This window comes from Eublepharis macularius, chromosome 5 (genome assembly GCF_028583425.1).
Source record: "Eublepharis macularius isolate TG4126 chromosome 5, MPM_Emac_v1.0, whole genome shotgun sequence".
In the NCBI taxonomy this organism is placed as follows: domain Eukaryota; kingdom Metazoa; phylum Chordata; class Lepidosauria; order Squamata; family Eublepharidae; genus Eublepharis; species Eublepharis macularius.
The window spans coordinates 173085818-173108094 of NC_072794.1; the positions used below are offsets into that span (position 1 = coordinate 173085818).

General features: G+C 48.8%; 1 protein-coding gene across 1 annotated transcript in view; it reads left to right on the forward strand.

The window, feature by feature from the left end:
• Window positions 1–653: 653 nt before the first annotated feature.
• The window catches only part of TGM2 (transglutaminase 2), a 54054-nt gene continuing 32430 nt past the window's right edge, over window positions 654–22277 (forward strand). The window contains exons 1-2 of the mRNA XM_054980003.1: window positions 654–926; window positions 9491–9670. Coding sequence (XP_054835978.1) covers window positions 917–926; window positions 9491–9670 — 190 coding nt within the window. The 5' untranslated portion in view covers window positions 654–916. The remainder of the gene's footprint in view (window positions 927–9490; window positions 9671–22277) is intronic.

Consider the following 22277-nt stretch of genomic DNA (forward strand, 5'->3'; position numbering starts at 1 on the left):
TGAAAAAGGCTAGATATTTACTTTTTTAAAAAAAATCTGGGAATTGTTATAATGATATAGCACTATGCAACTGCTAATTAAAAAACAAAAAGCCCCCAAGTAGCAGAGGGGAAATGACCGCCGTGGGGATGGGGCAGGCTGGCCATTTCGACATGAATTATCTGCCCTGAGTTGGGTACTTTTGGAAGCTGTTTTTTTTCCCCTGCTTCCACATAGAATCATGGTGCATTCACGTGCCTCATGGGGTTTCCCGGGCTTTTCTAAGATCTTTCTCACACCCACTTTGCTGTGAAGTTTGGACAAAGACCATGGCAAAACTTGGATGGCTGCTAGTCGGGGGGAAAGTTCAGATGTTCAAAGTCTCATAAACATAGCAGTATTTTTCTCTGCCCTGTCCCCGTGGCAGGCTCTCCCCACACTTGGCCAGGGATTTTTTAAAAATCAGTAATTGAATATTATTATATTGTCATACAATTAGGCTATCTGAATTCCCAGTGTTCATTTTTTTTAAAGTTCCACAAAAGTCCTGTCTGGGAGAGGGTCAGGCCAAATGTGCCAGCTAGAGGGGGCTCTTTCGCCAGCTGCTCCACCCTGAGCATGCCACTGTTGGCTTTCCCTTTCCAAACTGATGCCTATTATTAATTCCCTTTCAACATGCAAAGAGAGAAGGACCCGTAAACATCGTTTTCCCTGGAAGCCCTGGCTGCTGCTTCTGTGGCTTTTTCTCCTTCTCTCACTTCTCATTCTGCCTGCCTGACATCCCCTGGCTGGGGGTGTGTGTTTGCTCTGAGGACTATATAAGTGGACAGCTGTGAAGAGGTGGACCGGAACGAAGCAAGAGGCTGCGTGTGCAGAGCTGGCAGTAACAGGAGTGGAGGCTGGGTAGAGAAGGAAGAGGACTCCCGTGTGGGACAGCATGGCTGAAGGTAAATGCAAAAGGCTGCAGCAGGGACCCCCTTTGCCCCCCACCAGCTTCTGACTCCTTCTTCTGCCTGCTTCTTTGCTGCCAAGGGGTAACCATGCGCTGTTCCTTTCTCCATGTGTGTTCAAGTGCCCCACGTACTAATTCCACAGGGAGCCCAGAGGAAAGAACAGTGTGGCTCAGTGGCTCAGTTTATAAAATGGTAACATTCCCTGTAAAATAGCAAAGAGTCCAGTAACACCTTTAAGACTAACCAACTTTATTGTAGCATAAGCTTTCGAGAACCACAGCTCTCTTCGTCAGATGCATCTGATGAAGAGAGCTGTGGTTCTCGAAAGCCTATGCTACAATAAAGTTGGTTAGTCTTAAAGGTGCTACTGGGTTCTTTACTATTTTGCAACTACAGACTAACATGGCTAGCTCCTCTGGATCTATTCCCTGTAAAGTCTCCTTTTTATTAAAAAAATATGTATTTGTTTTATTCCTTTACCCTCGGCCACCCTGTTATTAAAAATGACTTTCTGAAACAAAAAAGAAGAAACCGTTGACTGAGAAGCGAACTTATTTTTTTTTAAAAAATCAAGCCAACCCTGATGCTAACCAATCTGAGAAAAATATTCTAACAAATATATATAAGTTTTTTGTACAACAACAGTCCATAATATGGGGTGTGCATAAACAGCAGTGATGTGAAGAAGGAAATATTGGAATTAATGCTTGGACCCTTCTTCCGATGTGGCATTTGCCATGAAATGGAATAGATAGTCATTTCAGAGTTCCGGAATGTCCCACATTTCCAACACCACTATTGGAAGAGAAGTGTTCAGGCTAAGCTAAGAGCCAGCGCATAGTGGTTGGACTAGGATATGGAACACTCCAGGTTGGAATGCTTGATCTGATAGTAAAGAGCCCAGTAGCACCTTTAAGACTAACCAATTTTTTTGTAGTATAAGCTTTCAAGAACCACAGTTCTCTTCATCAGATGCATGATGAAGAGAGCTGTGGTTCTCGAAAGCTTATGCTACAATAAAGTTGGTTAGTCTTAAAGGTGCTACTGGGCTCTTTTCTATTTTGCTACTACAGACTAACACGGCTAACTCCTCTGGATCTATGATCTGACATGGAAGCTCACTGGATGACCTTGGGCCAGTCACACTCTCTCAGCCTAATCCACCTCACAAGGTTGTTGTGCAGATAAAATGTAGGAGAGGAAAATGATGTAAGCTGCTTTGGGTCCCCGGGGAAAGAGGCAGGGTATAACTGAAGTAAAAATAAAACATAAAAATAACATTTGAGTCATTGGTCCCTGTGTGGCCCCTTCTCATCACAGCTGGCAAGGTTTCGTCTCCCATCTGGAAGCAAAACAGATTCCATCCTGCAGGAGTGGGAAGGTCTCCTTGCAAGTTGGGGGAATTAGCGTGCAAGGAGAGGTAGCAAGAGGGGGTAAACTCTGGGATCTCCACCTGTGTATGCAAGTATTGTCCCGGCTAGAGAATACTTTCAATGACCAGGCAGAGGTTTCAATCCAAAAGGGATTTATCAACAGCACGCAAAACACACTCAGTGCTAACGAGAAAGCAGTCATGAAAATCGGTTAGGGGTTGAGGGGATGGGTGATATTTACCATCCAGAAGAAGGCATCCGGGAGAGAGAGAGAGCATTGAACAACCGAGGCGTCAAGGCGAAAGAACTCAAATGGAAACTTGAGGGTGGATGCTGGATCAGCTACGGTGGAGGGGCAGAGCCAGTTTAGTGTTGTGGTTAAGAGCGTGGGACTCTAATCTGGAGAGCCGGGTTTGATTCCCCACTCCTCCACTTGGAGCCAGCTGGGTGACCTTGGGTCAGTCACTTAAGAGCGGCAGGACTCTAATCTGGAGAGCCGGGTTTGATTCCCCACTCCTCCACTTGGAGCCAGCTGGGTGACCTTGGGCTAGTCACAGCTCTCTGGAGCTCTCTCAGCCCCACCCACCTCTCAGGGAGTTTTGTTGTGGGGATAATAACATACTTTGTAAACCACTCTGAGTGGGCATTAAGTTGTCCTGAAGGGCGGTGTATAAATCGATTGTTGTTATCATTATCATTATCATTATCATTATCATTATCATTATCATTATCATTATCATTATCATTATCATTATCATTATCATACCATGGAACAAGCCCAGGGGCAAGATTACATTTTCTGCCCCCAAAACAAAGACTGAATGGTTGTTCCCAGAGTGGGACAAAGGATTGGAAAGTTGTCTCCGGGATGAGACAAAGAGCCGGCGAACTGTTTCCAAAGTGGGACAATGAACTGGCAAACCATCTCTGGGGTGGGACAATGAACTAGGAAGGTTTGATTAGGTTTTCCCAAGTGGAACTAAAGTTATCAATAATGACTGACAATCCGCAAGGCATGGATGGATGAGGCTATCAGCTCCCTGAGTCGCTTAAGAATAGGAAAGTGCTTAAGGGAATATCAACCGGGTGCGTTGCAGTGATTAATTCAGGAACTCCGGGAGGTCCCTATTGTATCAGGATCCTTAGTGCATCTCTGGGGGGCGTGGGGGGGGGGGCTGAGCTGGCCTCGCCTGTCGTCTCACATGCTAACAACGCTCTGTCTCCCGGCTGGGATCTGGCTTCCATATCTCTGCCTGCTTGGGCAGCGTATCTGTGTGTTAAACATTCCATATAATCACAAGTGTTCTTAATATTGTGAGGGCAAGTCTGACCACTAACAAGTGAGAGAAGCCACAGAGACTCTTTCCTGAGGTTCTTCTGTGCCGTGAGCCTTTCCTCTCTGCTGCATGCTCACTGCTTGTTTAACCCCATGATATTTAGGAAGGATGCCGCTGGGCGCGCCAGGCACCATCAGAGGGTGGCTTTGTGGTTGTCCTGGGCAATTCCATCGGCACTGCCGTTTTCTTAAAACAATGTTATTTGCAGAGAAGGTAAACTGAGGGCCACATGATGCTCGGAAGGGGCTCCCGACATGGAATCGCCCCCAAAGCAGCCCCAGGAGTCCTTGATCTGGATTGGGTCTGCAGCCCTAAGGACAGGGATTTAAGTCTTTCCCCGCATGTCATTAAATTGGCCCTTTCCCCTCTGTTTTGAGCACCAGCAGTGGGAAAACGTTCATTTGGGGTCTTACCCAAACTTAAAATAGGGTTGCCAGGTCCCTATACCCTCCTGAGGGGAGTGGGAGACTGGGCACTCACCTGTTGGATGATCGTTGCATGCGTGCCAAGCGCATCCTCGCTCTCTGATGATGACGTCACTTTTTTGAGAATTGGCCCCAAGTGAAGCTCCTGAGGCTGGCACGATGCTGGCGCTTCTGGGAGTGACATGGTTGCATCTGCCAGGAGCACGTGCCGCGATTGTGCCCAGGGTGTCTGCTCGTGGTGGACAATCACCAGGTGGCTTGAAATCTCTCACCAATTGCCAGCAACTGGTGAGCAAAGGGTAAAATTGCAGGCAGACACCTGGAATCCCTAGTTTGAAACATCTTGTGTGTGGGGGGGTCCCCTGTGGGGTGTTTTGCATTGGCAAAACAGTGCAGGGGGACCAGTGACCCACCACCACTTTCCCCCAGCTGCATGTCACCAACTCATATCAGCCCTCCCCAAGATGATTTTTCGGGTTTGTGATGGGTGGACTTGATGTGGACGGAACCAGCAAAAGTTCAGACATCACGGGTCATTGGTTCTAGGGTTGCCAATCTCCAGGGTGGCCCGGATACCTCTCAGAATTTCAGTTGTTCGCTAGACTGCAAAAAATCAGTTCCTTTGGAGAAAAAAACCCAGTTCCCCTGGAGAAAACGGCTGCTTTGGAAGGTGGTTTTATACCCTGCCGAAGTCCCTCCCCCTCCCAAATCTCCAGGAAGTTCTCTGTTCAGAGTTGGCAACCCTGTTGTGGGCAGATTTGCACGACCTTTCCTTGCCTACAAGCTCAGGTGGGATGGTTTTAGTTGAGAAAACAGGTGAATGAAGGGGGCACGGTGAAGGTCAATGAAGTTGTGAAGCGTGTGTAGAAAGCTGGCGGTCTGTCTGTGCTTCGATCACAATTTACAATACAGCCCCAAAAGTAAAACTTGCATCTCACAGTGAAGAAGACCCAAGAAATCGTCCCTTGGCTCCATTTGAGTCCGCTCCACTGGCCCTATTCCTTTCTTCCTTATTCACTCTTCCCCTGCATGAAATAATTGCACTGATATTGAGACCAGTGGGTTGCCAGAAGTTCACGAGACCCAAGCAGGGTGGGTGATGCTGCCCAGATTTTCATTGCACAAACACGATGGCTGGCAGCAGCTGAGCAGCTGGCCCAGCTCTTCAGCACCGAGGGCAGATGTTCCTCCTCGTGCTCTGCTGGTGAACCCAGCTTCAGCCTCTCCAAAATTGTCAGCACAGGACAACCATAGAGATAGTTGCCTCATTGGATGCTTGGAGGACAGCATTAGAACTTCAAGAGTGCTGCTGAGCTGGAAGGAGAAACCTTGGAGTCCTGGATCATTTCCACACGTCTTGGCAGAGCGCTAAACTCACAGAACGAGGGCGTCTTCATGGCACGGGCTCTGACGTCATCACACCACGAAAACGGAATCGTGGCACGATGACATCAGAAATTGCGCCATGAAGACGCCCTCGTTCCGTGAGTTTAGATGTGTGGAAATGACCCTGGTGTAACGGTGCAGCTCATGATGGGCTTATAGGCCTTTTCTCCTCTCCTTTCATTCCGTCACATTACCGCTGCAAACAGTTTCCACTTCTGTTTTCATTGCCAGTATGGAGGATTTGCTTTGTTTATGCCTTTCAGGAAATATAGATCTACAAAGTGATTGCGTTATAGATTATAATATGCAGAGAACACATAATGCTAATCCGCTGATGCAGAAGTAATGCTGAAAATGTCCGCGTTTTATGTGAAAAGTCGGGAACAAGGGAGCAGAAAACGGCAAGAAAGTAAAGACTGCCAGGTTTGATTCACGCAGAAGAGGCAACATGGGAACCGCACCAGCAAGCTTGCAAAATTCAATGCAATTTCCTGTCTGCAGCAAATCTCTCAACCAAAGAAAGTGGAAATGCAGCTCAGATTGGAGCCTAATAAGGTTGCCAATTTCAGCTAGAGAATTCCTGGAGATTTGGGGGCGGTGCTTATAGAGGGCAGAGTTTAGGGAAGGGAGGGGGCTCGGTGGGGATATGATACTATGGAGACCCCCCCCCCCACACACACACATACACAAGATGCCATTTCCTCCAGAGGAACAGATCTCTGCAGTCTAGAAATCAATTGAAATTCCAGAACTCCAGGTCACATCTTGAGGTTGGTAACTCAAGCAGTTGTATAACCTTTGCTGCCTGCCAGGGACTACAGAGCAGGGTTTGTGTCAGAGTAACTCAATCTTCTTTTGTTCCGGTGCCAGTTCTGGAACAGAGCAGCAGTAAGCCCTCTCCCCTTCTTCTTTCCCCAGGCAAGAGTAAACCTTAGACTAAGGCAATATTTCCTTAAGCCTTCAATTTTCCAGCTCACTGCATGACCTTGAGCCAACAGTCTCTCTCTCTCAGCCTAACCTGCCCCCTCCCCCAGCTGTTTTGGCACTTGAAAAGGTGCGCAGGATGGGGACAGAAGAACAAGAATGCCCCAGCCCACCATATTACAGTCCCCATCAGGATCAGCCCCCCACGACATTTTCAAATTGCTTTAAAACAGCAGCGGTACCAGCATCTGTGGGTTGGACCTGCGGGTGTCATCATGTCTAGTTTGGCCCTGAGACGGGCGGGAAAGAGAAAACCAATGCTACCTCTTGCCGTATTCCTCTAGAGGGTTGTCCAGATGTCTTTGCATGTGTGAACTGACACCAAGAAGGCTCATTTACCACGCAACCCCACCACTGACCATAGTTTTAGATACTGAAAAGCTGTATGTTTTTCCAGACACACTACTAGCCCAGTCTGTCTGTCTGTCTGTCTGTCTGTCTGTCTGTCTTTCTTTCTTTCTTTCTTTCTTTCTTTCTTTCTTTCTTTCTTTCTTTCTTTCTTTCTTTCTTTCTTTCTTTCTTTCAAAATCTTACTTATTTGCATTCCCTCTCTCTATATATATATGTCCCCAGTTGAAAGACCCAAAGCAGTTTATCAAATCCTTCTTTTATCAAATCCTTCTTTTTAAAAATGCAGTCCTGTCTTTCTCGGCATCTTGAAAGGCACTTGGTCAAGGCGGCGAGTATTTAGGTAATTGTAGAAGTTGATTCTATTGCACACCTTTTTATAAAAAAAAAAAGAAAGAAAAAAACCTAGACTGCAAAACTGGGAATTTAAAACTGCCTGACCGAATGTTCCAAGCAGCAGAGTAAACAGTGCCGAGAGGCACTTCTAGTCCTGGAAAAGGAGCCAGACAGCAAGAGCCATTAAAAGTTCATTTTGTTCATTTCCCCAAAGGAAGGTTAAGAGGGGACTGGAGCGCATTTCATGTTCAAAGTGAAGCACGTAGAGGAACACGCGCAATATGGCTGATTAATGCATCCTGCAAGCTGCCAACAAGAGGCGGGGCAGTTGTGAAGTCTCTATCCCCAGGCCGTGGCTGAAGCCCAGTGGATTCTGTAGGCTTGAACATACTGGAGAGGAAGTTCCCTAGCCAAAGAAATCTTTTCTGAAAAGCAGCTCGGGGAGAGGGGGAGGAAGAGGGGGAGGGGGTTAAGCACGCACCTGGTTCCTCTGCAGAAAAATTGGCTGCCTCCGACAGCTGCTATTGCTTGGGAGAAAAGTCACAAAAATATCACACCCACAGCTGGAGGCAGGGCTGGTTTGGCCCCCGCAAGGTCCAAGTCAGGAGGGAAGTTTGAAAGCGGCCACTTTGATGCAGTTTTCTTCTAACTGTTCCACTTGACGTTTTAACCATTCCACAATATATTTTGGATTGCATTCGTATTGTTTTAGGCCATTGTGTGAGCTGCCTTGGATATTTGCCTACGTGCGGGACAAATATTTAACTTCTTTATTGTGCCAGAGAAGTTCCTGCTGTGATTCGCATCTGTTCACGGTACAGCAGCAAAATCAGAGCAAAGCAGCCTTAGAAGGAACCCGGTGGGAGCAACCCAGACAGAGGTTTGCCCGGCCTTTTGGGATGGTGACTGCCCAGGCCCCGTCGGCACAGGAACAGCACCAGCTTCCTGGCAGCCCAGCTCTGCTTCTCTCCTCTTAGCAACCCAACAAGAAGCATTTCCTAAAGGCTGACTCTGGTTTACACCCCTGAAATTCCTTTAGATATCTGCATTCTGTCCTCAAGGTTTCCTTCTTTGTACCAGAGCCCAGTTCAAGGTATCGGCTATCACCTACAAAGCTCTTCGTGGCCTTGGTCCATTATGTCTAGGGGATCACCTCTTTCCCTACGTTCCACCACAGCAGCTTTGCTCAACTGGACAGGGCCTTCTGCTGGTGCCGCTTTGCACGTGGGCAAGATCAACAGCTGCCCAGACACCCACATTCTGTGTGGTGGCCCCCACTTTATGGAATGGCCTACCTGAGATTAGGAATCCTCCCATTCTCCTAGCCTTCCACAAAAGATGCAAAACTGAATTATTCGAGAAGGCTTTTTACTCAGATAGGAGGGCTGTACTGTAAGGAAGCAGTCTCAAGGGATCCATCAGTAAAGGGATAGGGAAGGACCATAGACTTTACTATAACTGTGAATATGATAGACCACAGACTCCACTACAATTGCTCTATGACCCTACAATTGCTCTATGTTCCTATGTTGTTTAATATGTCTAGAATTTCTTGTGCTCTGTTTCAGCATTTCTGCAGCTAGGTATTGGATTTCTGCCTTTTAAAAAATTCCTTGCAAATTTGCCTGTTACATACCCATTACGTGCCCACTTACCAGCCAGTCTGGTGTAGTGGTTAAAAGCAGCAGGTCTCTAACTGGGAGAACCGGAGCTCTCCTAGCCCCACCCACCTCACAGGGTGATTGTCGTGAGAATAACAACATACTTTGTAAACCGCTCTGAGTGTGTGTTAAGTTGTCCTTAAGGGTGGTATATAAATCGAAGCTTGCTGTTGTTGTTATATGAATGGGCTGGAGGCGCCCACATATCCATCTCTCCAATGGAGATGCTTTCCTCAGTACAAGATGCTTTCTGCAAGATTCCCGTTGCTTTCTGAATGTTGCATGTTTGAAAATCAGATGAATGTGGCTTTATTGTTTTGTAAAGATCACCTGGTGCTGCTTCGTAATGAACCAGCCCCCTGGCCTAAACAGCTCAGTTTGCCTCCTCCAACTGGCAGTGGCTCTCTGGCACAGAAAGGTCTTTCCTAGGTCCTGAGCCCTCTTGAAGCGGAGGTGCTGGGACAGAACCTGGGATTTCCTGTGTGCAAAGCAGCCCCAGCCTCTCCCCTGCCTGCCTTCTCCTGAGCAGACAGCAGCAGAGCAGGATTGGCAGGGAATAGCCTGGGTAGTCTGTGCAAGCTAGAAGGGGGGGGGACACATTACATTAGAGGAGGGACAGGATGCCTCGAATCACGTGGAAAGGTTGGGTATAAATGTTTTAATAAATAAGCAAAGCATGGGTTTCATTTGCCCTTCACGGCCTTGCAGATCTGGAGCTGAGCTCTTGGGACCTGGAATGTGAGCGCAACCATCAGGACCACCGGACCTCCGAAATGGGTTGCCAGCAGCTCGTCGTGCGCCGGGGGCAACCCTTTTTCATCACGCTGCACTTCGCGGGGAGGAGCTACGAGGAAGGGCTGGACAAACTCGCCTTCAACGTAGAGACAGGCAAGTTCCCTTTTCATTTCCTAAATCGGTGGCCAAACTCAGGGAGATGTGCAGAGTCTTGACCCAACTACCTCTTGCTTTAAATTTTTGTTAAGACCAGCTGAAGGGAAGAGTGGATTTAGAAGTTCCCCCCGAGCAATTTTCCCTGTGCAAATGGCTTCCTTCTGGAACTCCCTTCTGGAGGGAGATTGATAGCAGGGAAGTGGCGTTTATGGGAGGAGCTGCAGTCCTGGCTGGCAGCCACTCTTCAAGCAGCTCTGCAAAGGAAGGCCTTTCCCAACACCTGCTCACCTGAGACAGCAGGGGTGCTGGGACTGAACGCAGCCAAAGCTGGAGCCGTGTTTCCTCCGTGGCCCCTTGGCCCCCTCCCTTAGCACCAACATCCCAGTCCAGTTTGGGCGTCCCCTTCATCTTGCTCTTTAGAGAAATGTAAAGTAATGGGAAATCTGTCTGGACATACCTATAAAGTCGCAAATTCTCTGCAGAGTTAGGACTGGTTTCACTTGGGCTTAGGTGTGCCAGATTCCAAGTAGGATCCAGTTGTACATTTCATAAAAGTGTGCCAAATGCTGCTAAGTGGCTGGCAGTAGCTGAGTCCAGAAGAACCCTTCACTTTAGGGGCCTGCAAGCCCCCCTCCCCTTTCAGACTCTGAAATGTGGGTTGAAGGGCCGGCTCCAAGACCCCAGCCCACCCACCAGTCAGCCCAGAACGGTAGAAGGCACAGCCAGGTTTGGGGTTCCTCCTGGGAACTTGTCTGGCCTTCTTTCAGTCTGAAACACTACAATCGTTCTTCCGGGAACCTGAAGCGTGAGCCCAGGGGTAAATCACAGTGCTCTGAGCATGTTTTGAATTCTATGAGCCACTCTGAATATCGGGACGGCTCAACAGAGGCTGAAATATTAGCAATGTAAATTTGCATAGGAATGCCCATAAGGAGAGAGAGGGACTAGCCTCGCCCATCTACAGATCACCCTGTTGAGTCACTTCTTCCCGCAAGCCCTGCCGGACAGCAACTGGTCTCAACAACATAACTACAGTCATGTTGATTTGAAAAGGAGTTTTTGCTTTTGCTAATTTAGATTCCAGGATTGGAGGGGGGGGGGAAGGAGGAGGAGGAGGAGGAGGAAGAGGAATTTTACCCTTCTCCTCCCCCCAGGAAAAGCCACCTTCAACCTGCTTTCACTCTTGGTATTCATAGTTTCCTCCCAGGGGGTAAAAATAACAGGGGAGGGATTTTCCAGCTAGAGGATGGTAGCTGGGCAGGGTTCCAGTTTCCCTTTCTCTCCATGTCTGGCTCCTCCTCTGTTTATTTATTTGCTTCATTTATACCCCGCCTTACTCCCCAGTGGAGACCCAAAGAAGCTGACATCGTTTTTCCTCTCCACTATTTTATCCCCACCACAACCCTGTGAGGTGGCTTAGGCGGACAGCAGGTGACTGTCCCAAGGTCATAAAGCAATCGCCAAGGCTGCAGCTGCAAAGCAAAACAGACCTCATATTAGAAAGAGACCAATTGTGTCGCTGAGTCCAACACCTGTGTGCTGGGCCACTAAAGGGGCTACAGTGGTGGTACGGGGTACAGGCTGCACCCCTGGCCACCCATGCTTTATCGCCTGCAATGGCTACTCTGCACCTCTTTTTCTCCCAGGGGGGCTCCTTAACGCAAAGTGTTCTCTGCTGCTAGAAAAAAACAGTTCAGACCACATTATGGCAGAGAGCCGGTCAGCTGTTCGGCTCTTTAACGTGGTCTCTTCCGAGTAGCTTCTTTGATGTTTGGAACCCTCCTCAACGTTCACCGCGTGCATCCTTTCAAAACATCACTTTTATCTTTTAAGACTAGCAGAGCGCAGGGAGCCTGTTTTTGACAGCACAACCGAGTGGAGGCCAAAGACGTAAATTCCCCGTCCCTTCCCTGCATGATGAAGTTGCACGAGGAGCAGGCCGTTTCCCTTTCGCACACGGAACGAGAGGCCTGATTTTCACCTGGTCCATCGGAGCCCTGAGAAACATTAATTTGAGGGAAGGGGAACACTTAAGCACGGGAAGCATTTCCTTCCACACTCCACCTGCAGCTGGCTGCTCTTCAAAGCAGCAACTGTAGGATCTAGAGGCGATGGCGTTGGACCGAGTATTGCAGGCGGATTGGAACCAATTCTTTGGTTGCACCTTTCTAGTTCAAGACACTCCAGGAGACCCAGTGAAAGTTCAGGCAGGATTCAAGTGCATGAACTCCGAGTGGGGTTTGCTGCCACGTACTGATGCTCCGTCGACTGCACCCCCACCCCACCTGTCACATTTTATTTCCCCTCCCAGGAGCTCAGAGGGCTACCCAAGTAACTCTCCAATGCATCTCCACAACAACACTGCATAGCAGGCTGGTTTTGAGATCGTGGCTGGCCTGAAGCCACCCAGAGAGCTTCGGGACAACGTGCACTTTTGAGCCTGTAACCACGGCACCACACCAGCTCCTCCCTCCATCCCCCCTCCTCCCCTATCAGCTGCCAGCAGAGAGGGGCCCAGTTTCTCTGGCATATCTCCAGCAGGGCTGCTTGTCCCGCAGCCTCACCCTCACTGACACAAAACAAGACCTCTTTCCGTCACCCCCCAGTCCCGACGGCTGCAGAGATATCTGCTTCCTCCACAAGGCCTGGTTTGTTTTCACATCACCTCCCAAGTCCCTGAGCCTACGTGGGTCTTGAACGCATTGCTGGGAAATTCCTGAGGGCTGACTCTCTTTTCCCAAAGTCAGCAGGTATGGAGGAGGGAGAGGTAGAAACGATAATCCGGTGAGCCCAAGACACTCCGCTTTGGGCCAGCTAGCAGTCCTTGCCACCAGGGCTTTTTTTCAGCTGGAACGCGGTGGAATGGAGTTCCGGAACCTCTTGAAAATGGTCACATGGGTGGTGGCCCCGCCCCCTGATCTCCAGACAGAGGGGAGCTTAGATTGCCCTCCGTGCCGCTGAGCGGCATGGAGGGCAATCTAAACGCCCCTCTGTCTGGAGATCAGGGGGCGGGGCCACCACCCATGTGACCATATTCTCCAAGGGCAACCCACTGAGTTCCACCACCTCTTTTCCCAGAAAAAAAGCCCTGCTTGCCACAATAGCAAAAATGCAGTTCTGTGACTGCCCCCCACTCCAAAGCGACACCATCAACCCCCCCCCCGCAAAGAAGTGTAATTCTGAGGACCCGACTGTGCCAATGCAAGCTGCCTTTGCCCATCTGTTGAACTGGAATGTGTTTGGGTTGGAATCCACCAAAATAGTAGACGGAAGTCTCCAGGAATCCAGGCAACAGCCTCCAGAGCTGGTAACTGAATTTGTCAAGCCGTGATAGTTGGAAAAAAACATGCTGAAAAAAAAGAGCAAACATTCCTAGAGACGCCAGAGACAGAGCCTGGCGCCCTCTGGGCACTGAGCCTCAACTCTGTGGACCTTCCGAGGATATCAGAAGGGTGGCAATACTGCACATGGAATCGGGGGGCCATAGTCTCTGCACTCCCTCCCCGGGCACCGTGCCGCCTCTCCCTCCTGCCTCGTTCCCACGTGGCCGAGCTGTCATTGACTTCCCCAGAGGACCACCCAACTGCGAGCCTGGCCAGGAGCCCCTCTCCCCCATTGGGCCTGGCTGAAGAGCTAGATGGTCCCAAAGATGTTGCTGGTGGGGGACGTTGGAGAGGTGAGAATTCCAGGGCTTCCAGAGCAGATATAACATTTGCTAAAAGTGACCCAATGATCTCTGCAGCTGGCAAAAAGATTTCCGCCTTCTTAATTTTTACTCAGTATCTCGCCCCATCACCAGGCTCTCGCACCTCAAGTGCACAACATGTCCCAGCAGCAACAACAACAATGACAGCGACGACAACAACAACACATTAAAATCTAGATTTGGAAAAGAAAAAATCATGCTCTTAAACTGTGGTTCATGTTTCAATTGTATCAGTCCACCGACTGATGTTCTCCCCATTCAATATCCCACAACTGAGTCACTGCAGTTTCTTTTGGAAAAGGGGGGAGGAATTCCGAAATCTTGGCTGTCCTTTTATCTCTATGCATCAGGCAGCGAGCAGCAAAGCAAAAGGGGGGACAAAGGCAGGAAGTCCCCCGGTGTGCCTTTTCCACCCATAGTTCTTAGGGAAACAGGCTGCCTTTCAAAGAATGAGCCCTCTGGACCCGTCCTGACCTTGGCATTGTGCCAGGCCTCGAGTTCTGTCTCTGCACCAATATCTTGCCAGAGATAGAAACTAGAACATCCGAAAGCGCTGCAAAGTCCAGACTTCTGGTGCATGAGCTTAGAGCACAACGTTTCGTGTCCCAGTGTCCAAACATTTCATTGCTCAGCTACTGTCTAAGCTGCCCTCGGATCGCCTGGCACTGCTTGACATGTTCCCCTTTCCAGATGGGCTGGGTAGCTGGTCCCTGTGATTTTTAAATGGAAAAGGGCACAGAGAGCTCCTCAATAAATAAACCAACCATCCTGCTGGCAGCGATGATAACATTCTTTATGGTTCTTGAAATCTAGCAGTTTACCATACGTGCAGAGGCTGTAGAACATAAATGGCCAATAAAACCTCATGTCCATAGGTATAATTTCTATGATAGTGTGTGTTATGTGCCATCAAGTTGCCTCCGACCTATGGCGACCCTATGAATGAAGGATCTCCAAAATGTCCTATCATTAACAGACTTGCTCAGATCCTGCAAACTGGAGGGCGTGGCTCCTTTGATTGAGTCCAGCCATCTCATTTTAGGTCTTCCTCTTTTCCTACAGCCTTCCACTTTTCCTAGCATTATTGACTTTTCCTAGCATTATTGACTCTTGTCTTCTCATGATGTGACCAAGGTACAATAGCCTCAGTTTTGTCATTTTGGCTTCTGGGAAGAATTCAGGCTTGATTTGATCTAGTACCTACTTACTGTCCATGGTATCTGCAGAAATCTCCTCCAGCACCACATTTCAAATGAATCATTTTTCTTCCTGTCAGGCTTCTTCACTGTCCAACTTTCACATCCATACATGGTAATGTAACAGCAATGTATTGCAAGCATTACAAGGCTCTTCATGGTCTTATACAGGACAGGGCATAATGTGAGGCAGGAATCAGTAAAACATTTGCAGTGATGATAAACAAGGGGACTCCTGGGTATGTGCAGAGTGCTTTCCTCTTGGTGTTTTCTAATCTGAGCTTCGTACGAAGGCTGAGCCTTTCTTTTATAGGAGTTGAGTCCTGCTCTTGTGAATGGTTCTAACTGTATCTCCTGGACTATAAATCGACATGTCCAGATTTTTCAGGATGGGATAGACAAATGCCACCCCCTCCACACAGCAGTGGAGTGAAGTAGCTCCTGAAAATGGGTTAGTCAGAGGGTAGAGCATCATTTGCAGGTTTACTGGAAAGCGTTTCAGGTTGTACTTGTTTTGAGGGCCTGTGCAGTGTATCCTTCCAAGTCAAGTGTGCCCTACTTGGTAGAAACTGTGTGGCTTTAGCACATTTGGGCCTCTGTCTAAGAAACTGATTCCCCTGGATTCTGCAGCAGCTCCCAGCTTTAAAGCCACCTGCCTCCTCCACACAACTTGAGCAAACAGTGTGACTCTCAATTTACCCCCCAGATGAAGGGGCTGCTGTCTCCTGCAGACTGCAAACCGCAGGTTCCAGGAAGTCTGGAGGAGGACAGACCTGCAGGCAGGCCTCGTGTCATGCCCACATGCCTGCCCTGGGGACAAAGACCACGCTTTATTTATAAGCAACTGGGGAGGGGACAACCTGTGGCGGGTGCACGCTGTGGGCAGTGCAAGACAAACAGCTCCTGTGGCCACGGAAGAAAGAAAGGCCCCCAGTCCTCCACCCTGGAATTCTTTGCAGCACTGAATTGGCAGCTGTCTGAGTGAGGAAGAGAAGCCCTTTTCAACCTTGTTTGGGAACAAGGAGGAGGAAAAAAGTTATTCCTATTTCTGATCCCGGGAGGGGTGTGTGCGGTGTGAGTAATTAGGGGCAGTGGCGCACTGTTGCTCTGCGAGCACAAGCATAATGACAGCACAGATTCCCTCCCACCCAAGGCCTCACTGAGAGAGGAGGGACGGACTCTGTTATCCTTGTTAGCTCATGTGTATTTTTGGTCACAAGCTCTGACTCCTCCGAGGGTTGGCAACTGCTTGGAGAAAAAGCGTCCCATCCCTTTAATAGAGGCTCCGTGGGAAAGTTATTTATGGGGCAGACTTACTGACTTGCATGCCGTGAAGAGCTTCCGCTGCCCCTTACCACACATGAACTTGGAATTGTTTTCTGTTGCCCCAGAAGGTCGGACCAGAACCAACGGGCTGAAATTAAATAAAAAGAGTTTTGGGCTAAACATTAGGAAGAACTTCCTGACAGTCAGAGCGGTCCCTCAGTGGAATAGGCTTCCTCGGGAGGTGGTGGGCTCTCCTTCTTTGGAGGTTTTAAAGCAGAGGCTAGATGGCCATCTGCCAGCAATGCTGATTCTGTGAACCTGGGCAGATCCTGAGAGGGAGGGCAGGAAGGGTTGCATCAGTGCTTAGTTCTCATGGCCCCTTCTTACATGCCCAGGGTAAGGCCAATTGCCACTCTGGGGTTAGAAAGCAATTTTCTCCAGGCCAGTTTGGCTAGGGATCCTGGAGATGTTTTGCCATCTTCTGGGCATGGAGCAGAGGTCACTGTGCGTGCGGGGGGGGGGGGGGGTTGGGTTGCCAGCCTCCAGGTGGTGGCTGGAGATCTCCTGGAATTACAACTGATCTCCAGGCCACAGAGATCAGTTCAGCTGGAGAAAATGGCTACTTTGGGGGGTGGACTCTATGGAATTATGCCATGCCAAGGTCTTTTCCCTCCCCAAACCCCACATTCTCCAGGTTTCTCCAGGTTTCACCCCCTAGATCTCCAGGAATTTCCCAACTTGGAGCTGGCAACCCTAGTGGGGAGGTAGTTGTGAATTTCCTGCATTGTGCAGGGGGTTGGTCTAGATGACCCTGGAGGTCCCTTCCAACCCTGTGTTTCTATGATGAAGCCTTAAGAAGCATGTACTTGCCAGAGAGAAACTGATCTCGGTATACATTCAGAAGTGGGGATGTGTTTCGAAACAAGAAGTAGCTACAAAGCTTCTAGCTGATCCTGACCTGTTGGTCTGTAAGCACGGAATAAAGGGATTGGAATACGCTGAAGCCTCTGTTAAAGGCCCCGGTCATTTTTTTCCAGGCTGTTGGCAAGTTGACGTGCCCGGGGACTAGCCAAGCATGCAGAGCTCGGTGTGTGAAGGCAGTGTCTGGTGGCCCACGGAATGCCCTGTTCAATGAAAGATACCAGTTATTGTGGCCGGATGGGTGGGGAGGGCCAGCACAAATTGTGACTGTGCATTTCTCCCTGGTTGGCCAGTTTGTCTTTGCTGGGAGTGGGGGGACGGTGTCTGGAGAGGCAGCATCTTTGGAAGCCGGACTTCTGCAACGCCTCTCTCTGCCTGGCAAAGACAGCCCAGCCTGCGGTAAAGTGAAAGGAGAACGTTGTCTGGCCTGCAGCGGGTCTGCCCACGTATGCCAAGCGATGAGCATCGGAGCCTCTGGCCAGTGGGGATTTTCCACTATGCGTGGTGGGGTGGGTGTCAGGGTTGGCCTCCTTTGAACCTCATCGATTACAGACAGTCCAGGCCTTTTAGAGGTTCAGAAAGCAGAAGTCATTAAACAGTTTATTGCAACTCCAGAAAAACTGTGCTTGTCTAGCCGCACCACTTTGTTTGCATTATTCAATGCCAAGAACATCAATATGGTATAATGTTTAATGTGTCTGGGAGGTCCGAGTTCAAAACCTGCCATTACCTCTAAGTGCCTTGGGCCAGTCACACTCTCTCAGCTTAACCTACCTCTCGGGGTTATTGTGAGAACAAAATGCAAGAAAGAAAACCACGTATGCCGCCTGAGCTCTTTGGAAGAAGGGAGGGATAACATTTGTGGCAGACTGTGCTGGAGGTGAAGAACAGACTTCTGATGCACAGCCCCTGGGTATCCAGCCCAACCAGTTTTCTTTTGGGAATGCAAGAGGTACACAAAGCAGCAGCGTAGGTTCAGGTGGGCAGCTGTGTTCGGATGAGGGCAGGCCATGTAGATGGGCTGGTTTGTAGTAGAAGAGCAAGATGGAGCTCAGACTTTTAAAAGCTCATACCCTGGGAATCTAGTTGGCCTTTAAGGTGCTACTGGACCTGAATCTTGCTCTTCAAAATTGAAGAATGTTACATTTTTCCATCCCTATGAAAAGCAGCTCCGTCTTGGTTGCATCCAGAAGTTCTTTTCTATCAACCAGAGCCCTTTCGACCTGAAGGAAGCCAACAACTGTTCACACCTGATGAGCTTTCTTTGCAACAGCAGACTTCTGCCACGTACAATTAATATGTCTAACTCTCAACATGGTCCCATCTGCAGATACTTAAATCACCAGATTGGGGCCATGGGGCGGGGGGAGGGAATCTTTCTACAAACCCTCCGGTTGCAGAAAACCCCCAAAGTGTTAAACTCCCCCCCCCCGAAGATGGAAGAGTATTGTCTGTGTTTGCACAGGTCATGCACCGCAATCAGTCTGTCCGCATCAACGTTTTTTATTTCCCAAAGCTCCTGAAATACGAAACAAAATTATGGTGCTCAAATTGTGGTGATGTGGCATCTCTAGCCACAGATGAACTAAATATCCTTTGGGCAAAGTCACAGACAATAGCTGGCAACCCTCAGGCAAATCCACTGGGAGAGTACAGGGCCACCGGCAAGCTTGAAGCTGGCTTTGGACACGGAATACAGAGGGAGGTGGGGCTTGAACAACATTGGCTGGAAATCCGATAGAGGGCAATCTCATTCGAGCCCCCCAAAAAACCTGCAAAAGAAGCGCCATGAACTGGAGCGATGCCATAGATTGATGGCATTGGACGCAGCGGGTGTGAACAGTTGTGAGTATAGCGCTGCGGCAGTGAAAAAATGGCGCGAATATGAGGTAGTGTGGATTCGGCCCTGGAAGAGCACTGTGTGTTCCTGGTGCCTTGGTATGGGGACCATCCACGTGGCTAGCAGGATTTCCCCGTGGTTCTGCTTTGAGTGGCTCAGGTCACACCATCTGCAGCAGCTGAACTCAAGAAGCTTCCTACGAAGGCTGAGCTTCTCTTTTATAGGAGTGGAGTGGAGTGGCACCTCCTGGTCTGCAAATCGACATGTGCAGATTTTTCCGTCTCTTGAGTCAGACTCTGGGGCTACCAAGCTTTGACTGGCAGCCGCTTCCCTGGGTCTCAGGTGCGAGGTCTTCCACATCATCTCCTACCTCATATCCTGGTGATATCAGAATTGAACCTGGGACCTCCTGTATGGTCTGCCAAGCTGCATAAACCATCCCCATGTTGAAGCACTCTGAAACCCAAAGAGAACACCTGTGCACATTGCTGCCCGGCTATGGGGCCCAGCTAGGGTTATTAAGAGCCAGTTTGGTGTCATGGTTAAGAGCAGCAGGACTCTAATCTGGAGAGCCAGGTTTGATTCCCCACTCCTCCACTTGAAGCCAGCTGGGTGACCTTGGGCCAGTCACAGCTCTCTCAGAGCTCTCTCAGCCCCACCCACCTCACAGGGTGTTTTGTTGTGGGGATAATAATAACACACTTTGTAAACCGCTCTGAGTGGGCATTAAGTTGTCCTGAAGGGCGGTATATAAATCGAATATTTGTTGTTGTTGTTGTTGTTGTTGTTGTTGTTGTTGTTGTTGTTGTTGTTGTTGTTATTGGGAGAGACAGCATGTTGGGATGCCACCTGCCACCCCCAATTTTCTCCCTCTTTTCCTTCTGCTGCCCAAATGAATGGAGGCGGGAAGCGCCCACCGGGGTCAGGGGATCCCCCGCCACCCGAGGGGACATGGGAAGCCCGTCTCAGGCCCAAATTCGGAGATGGGTCTGAGACGGAGCCAAAGTGGTCTGCCATGTCACCCCAAAGGTAGAGTACATTGGGGTCAACTGGTACTTTCTGTGCTCAGCAGATATCGAAAGACCAGCAGTCTGTCCGAGCCCTCGAAAGGCTTTACTGTGCCCAGGGCGGGGTTGTGTTTGCAAGAGGATGGCAAACTGCCTACCTGGTGCCATATTGGGCCTGTGGTTGCAGCCTGCTGGATGCCAGTCACTCCAGTGAGAAACCACCAGGCAAGTACAGAGGTGAGGCACAGAGCTTTGGGCAAACCGGCCCCTCCTTGGCTAATCCTGCGGCAAGCAGCTTCGAACACGGCACACCAGGAAGTCCCGACCAGCCTCTGAGAAAGGCAGATCACGAAGCCTCATCGGTCACAAGTGGAGAGAGTTCTCTCCTCATAGCATCCCATCAATCTCCTTCGAGCAGCTGCTCACTTGAAATAAACACTCTGGGGCTGTGAGCTGCAGGATCTCAGGGAGGGAGGCAAGCCGCCTGCCCTCCAGCCCTCCTGCAGAGCAGTGCCTTGGGAGGTCACGGCTGCCCATCAAGGCACTGCGTTGGCCACTGAATTAGGGGGGGGGGATGGTCCCATCCGTTCTGCTGTTTTGGCAGGATAGATGTTAGATTTTAGTTTCAGACCTGGTTTTTAGACTGGTTCCTTTCCCAGAAATTTAACTGTTTTGCATGAACGACTTGGGAAGCATGTAAGTAAAGTAAGTAAATTACTGGAACTGGATGAAGGCAGAGAATAGTTTTCCAAAGAGTTGCCAGGGGGGGGTGGGGTCCAGTAGTGGCATTGTTGGCCTGTGGGGTACACACTCAACTGTCCTCTTTGGTCAAACAGATTCTTCAGGCTTTGAAGTGCTACAAAAACCGGCAGCAAGATTATAGTAGGTACAGCATGTTCTGCACAGCCACGATACCTCCATAGCGCCATCAGAGTTTCCCCTTTCTAAATCCACTGACTTCACTATACAAAGGGTATTACTCTGCTTGGGAAGGCACTCTTATCATACCATTTTCACCCTTTCTGGGGCCAAAGGGCTGTCTCCAGCAATAGACGTGAAAACAGAGAATTTCTTTTCCTTAGCTGTCTGTGGCGAATGATGCAAAGCATATAAAACCCTTGCCCATATCGTTCTATTAGGAATAAAACATGCAAGACAAATTAATTCACACTGAACTTCTTTAGCTCAAAGATATTATTTGCATTGCAGTGAAGTAAATCCAGCTGAGTCCCATGGGATTTACTCCCTAGCAAGAATGGGTTAGGATTGCAGCTGTAGGTTCTTACTAACAGTGGACAGAAACATGCAACTTTCGGCCTCCCTGAATGCAACTAAACAACCGATCTTGCTTGCCCAAGTTTGCAGTCAGCCCAGTTCAGCCTCTCTTCCAATCCACCAAAGTGCTGGACTCTTCCAGTTCACTCCTGTTGCTAAGGGAAGGTGGCTCCAACAGACTGGACAACACAGGGGGAAAAAAAGATTATAATCTGTAGTTGAAAAGACATCGCTTTGAAATAACAATATAATTCGGTCCAGTTCTTCCAAACTAAATTTGCCTTCACTGATATATTTTTCATATACGGAATTGCCACTTACCTTTTACAAGGAGATAAAAGATCAGAGAATTTAATCTGAATGAATATATTTGCGGTCAGAGACCATAACAATGACAATACATCCTTATCAATCAATAAAATAATTAAATCCAGCGTAAAAATGTAAAAAAAAATTTAAAAAATACATTTAGCATTTAAAATCTTATCTTAAAATGCATATAGTTCTCTGGGAACCACAGGAATTCTAATATTTAAAACATTGATATTAAAATAGTTAAAATCGTAAAAAGACCAGGAGACTATGTATGGCTATTCTTTTTGTTATGGAATTTAACCAAATAGAGACAGAATTTGGCTATTTGCCTGGAGATAGTTAGATTTTCATCAATTAGGAGTTTCTCCAGGCAGGCCTTATTTGATCTAGTTCTCCAGGGAAGCAAGCTGCTTGCTTTCATAGAGGGATGATTCCACGTTGTACTCTTGCATTTGCAATGGCAATGGAGGGACCACAGGGGGTGGCTCCCCGTGGCATCCTGTTGTCCATACCACGGGTCTCTCTACACAAGACATCTTACACTGGGACGCTCAAGTGTAGGGGACCCAATGTTAGCAGGGAAGCATAGTTTATAAAGACAGAGCCAAAGGCTGTATCAATTTCACCTCTTCACTGGAGGGTAGTTTAAAAAGACAGAGCTGGTGGAGATTGCTACTCAGAGGGATTGTTAATTTCATCTTCACCTCCCTGAAGGCTCCGTCAATTTCAGAAGATGAAATTAACAAACCCTCCTAGGAGCGATCTCTGCCGGCTCTGTCTTCTTAAACTACCCTCCGGTAGAGAGGTGAAATTGACTCCCCTGCCCTCTGGCTGGTGGAGTGCTTTTAGATAGCTTTTAAAAAAAAACAGCAGTTAGGTATATTGCTTCAAGGACACTGTTTGCTTATTTAGAAAATGTAGATGCCACCTTTCCAAGGCAGTTGTAGCAATATACCAATTTCTGATGTTTAAAACAAGATGACAAATAGCTCACTGCCAACTGGAGCGGGGGCGGGGGGGGCGGGGATGATGGCAGACAAACAGTGACCAAGCCTGCTTGGAGTATCACAGGTTTTGG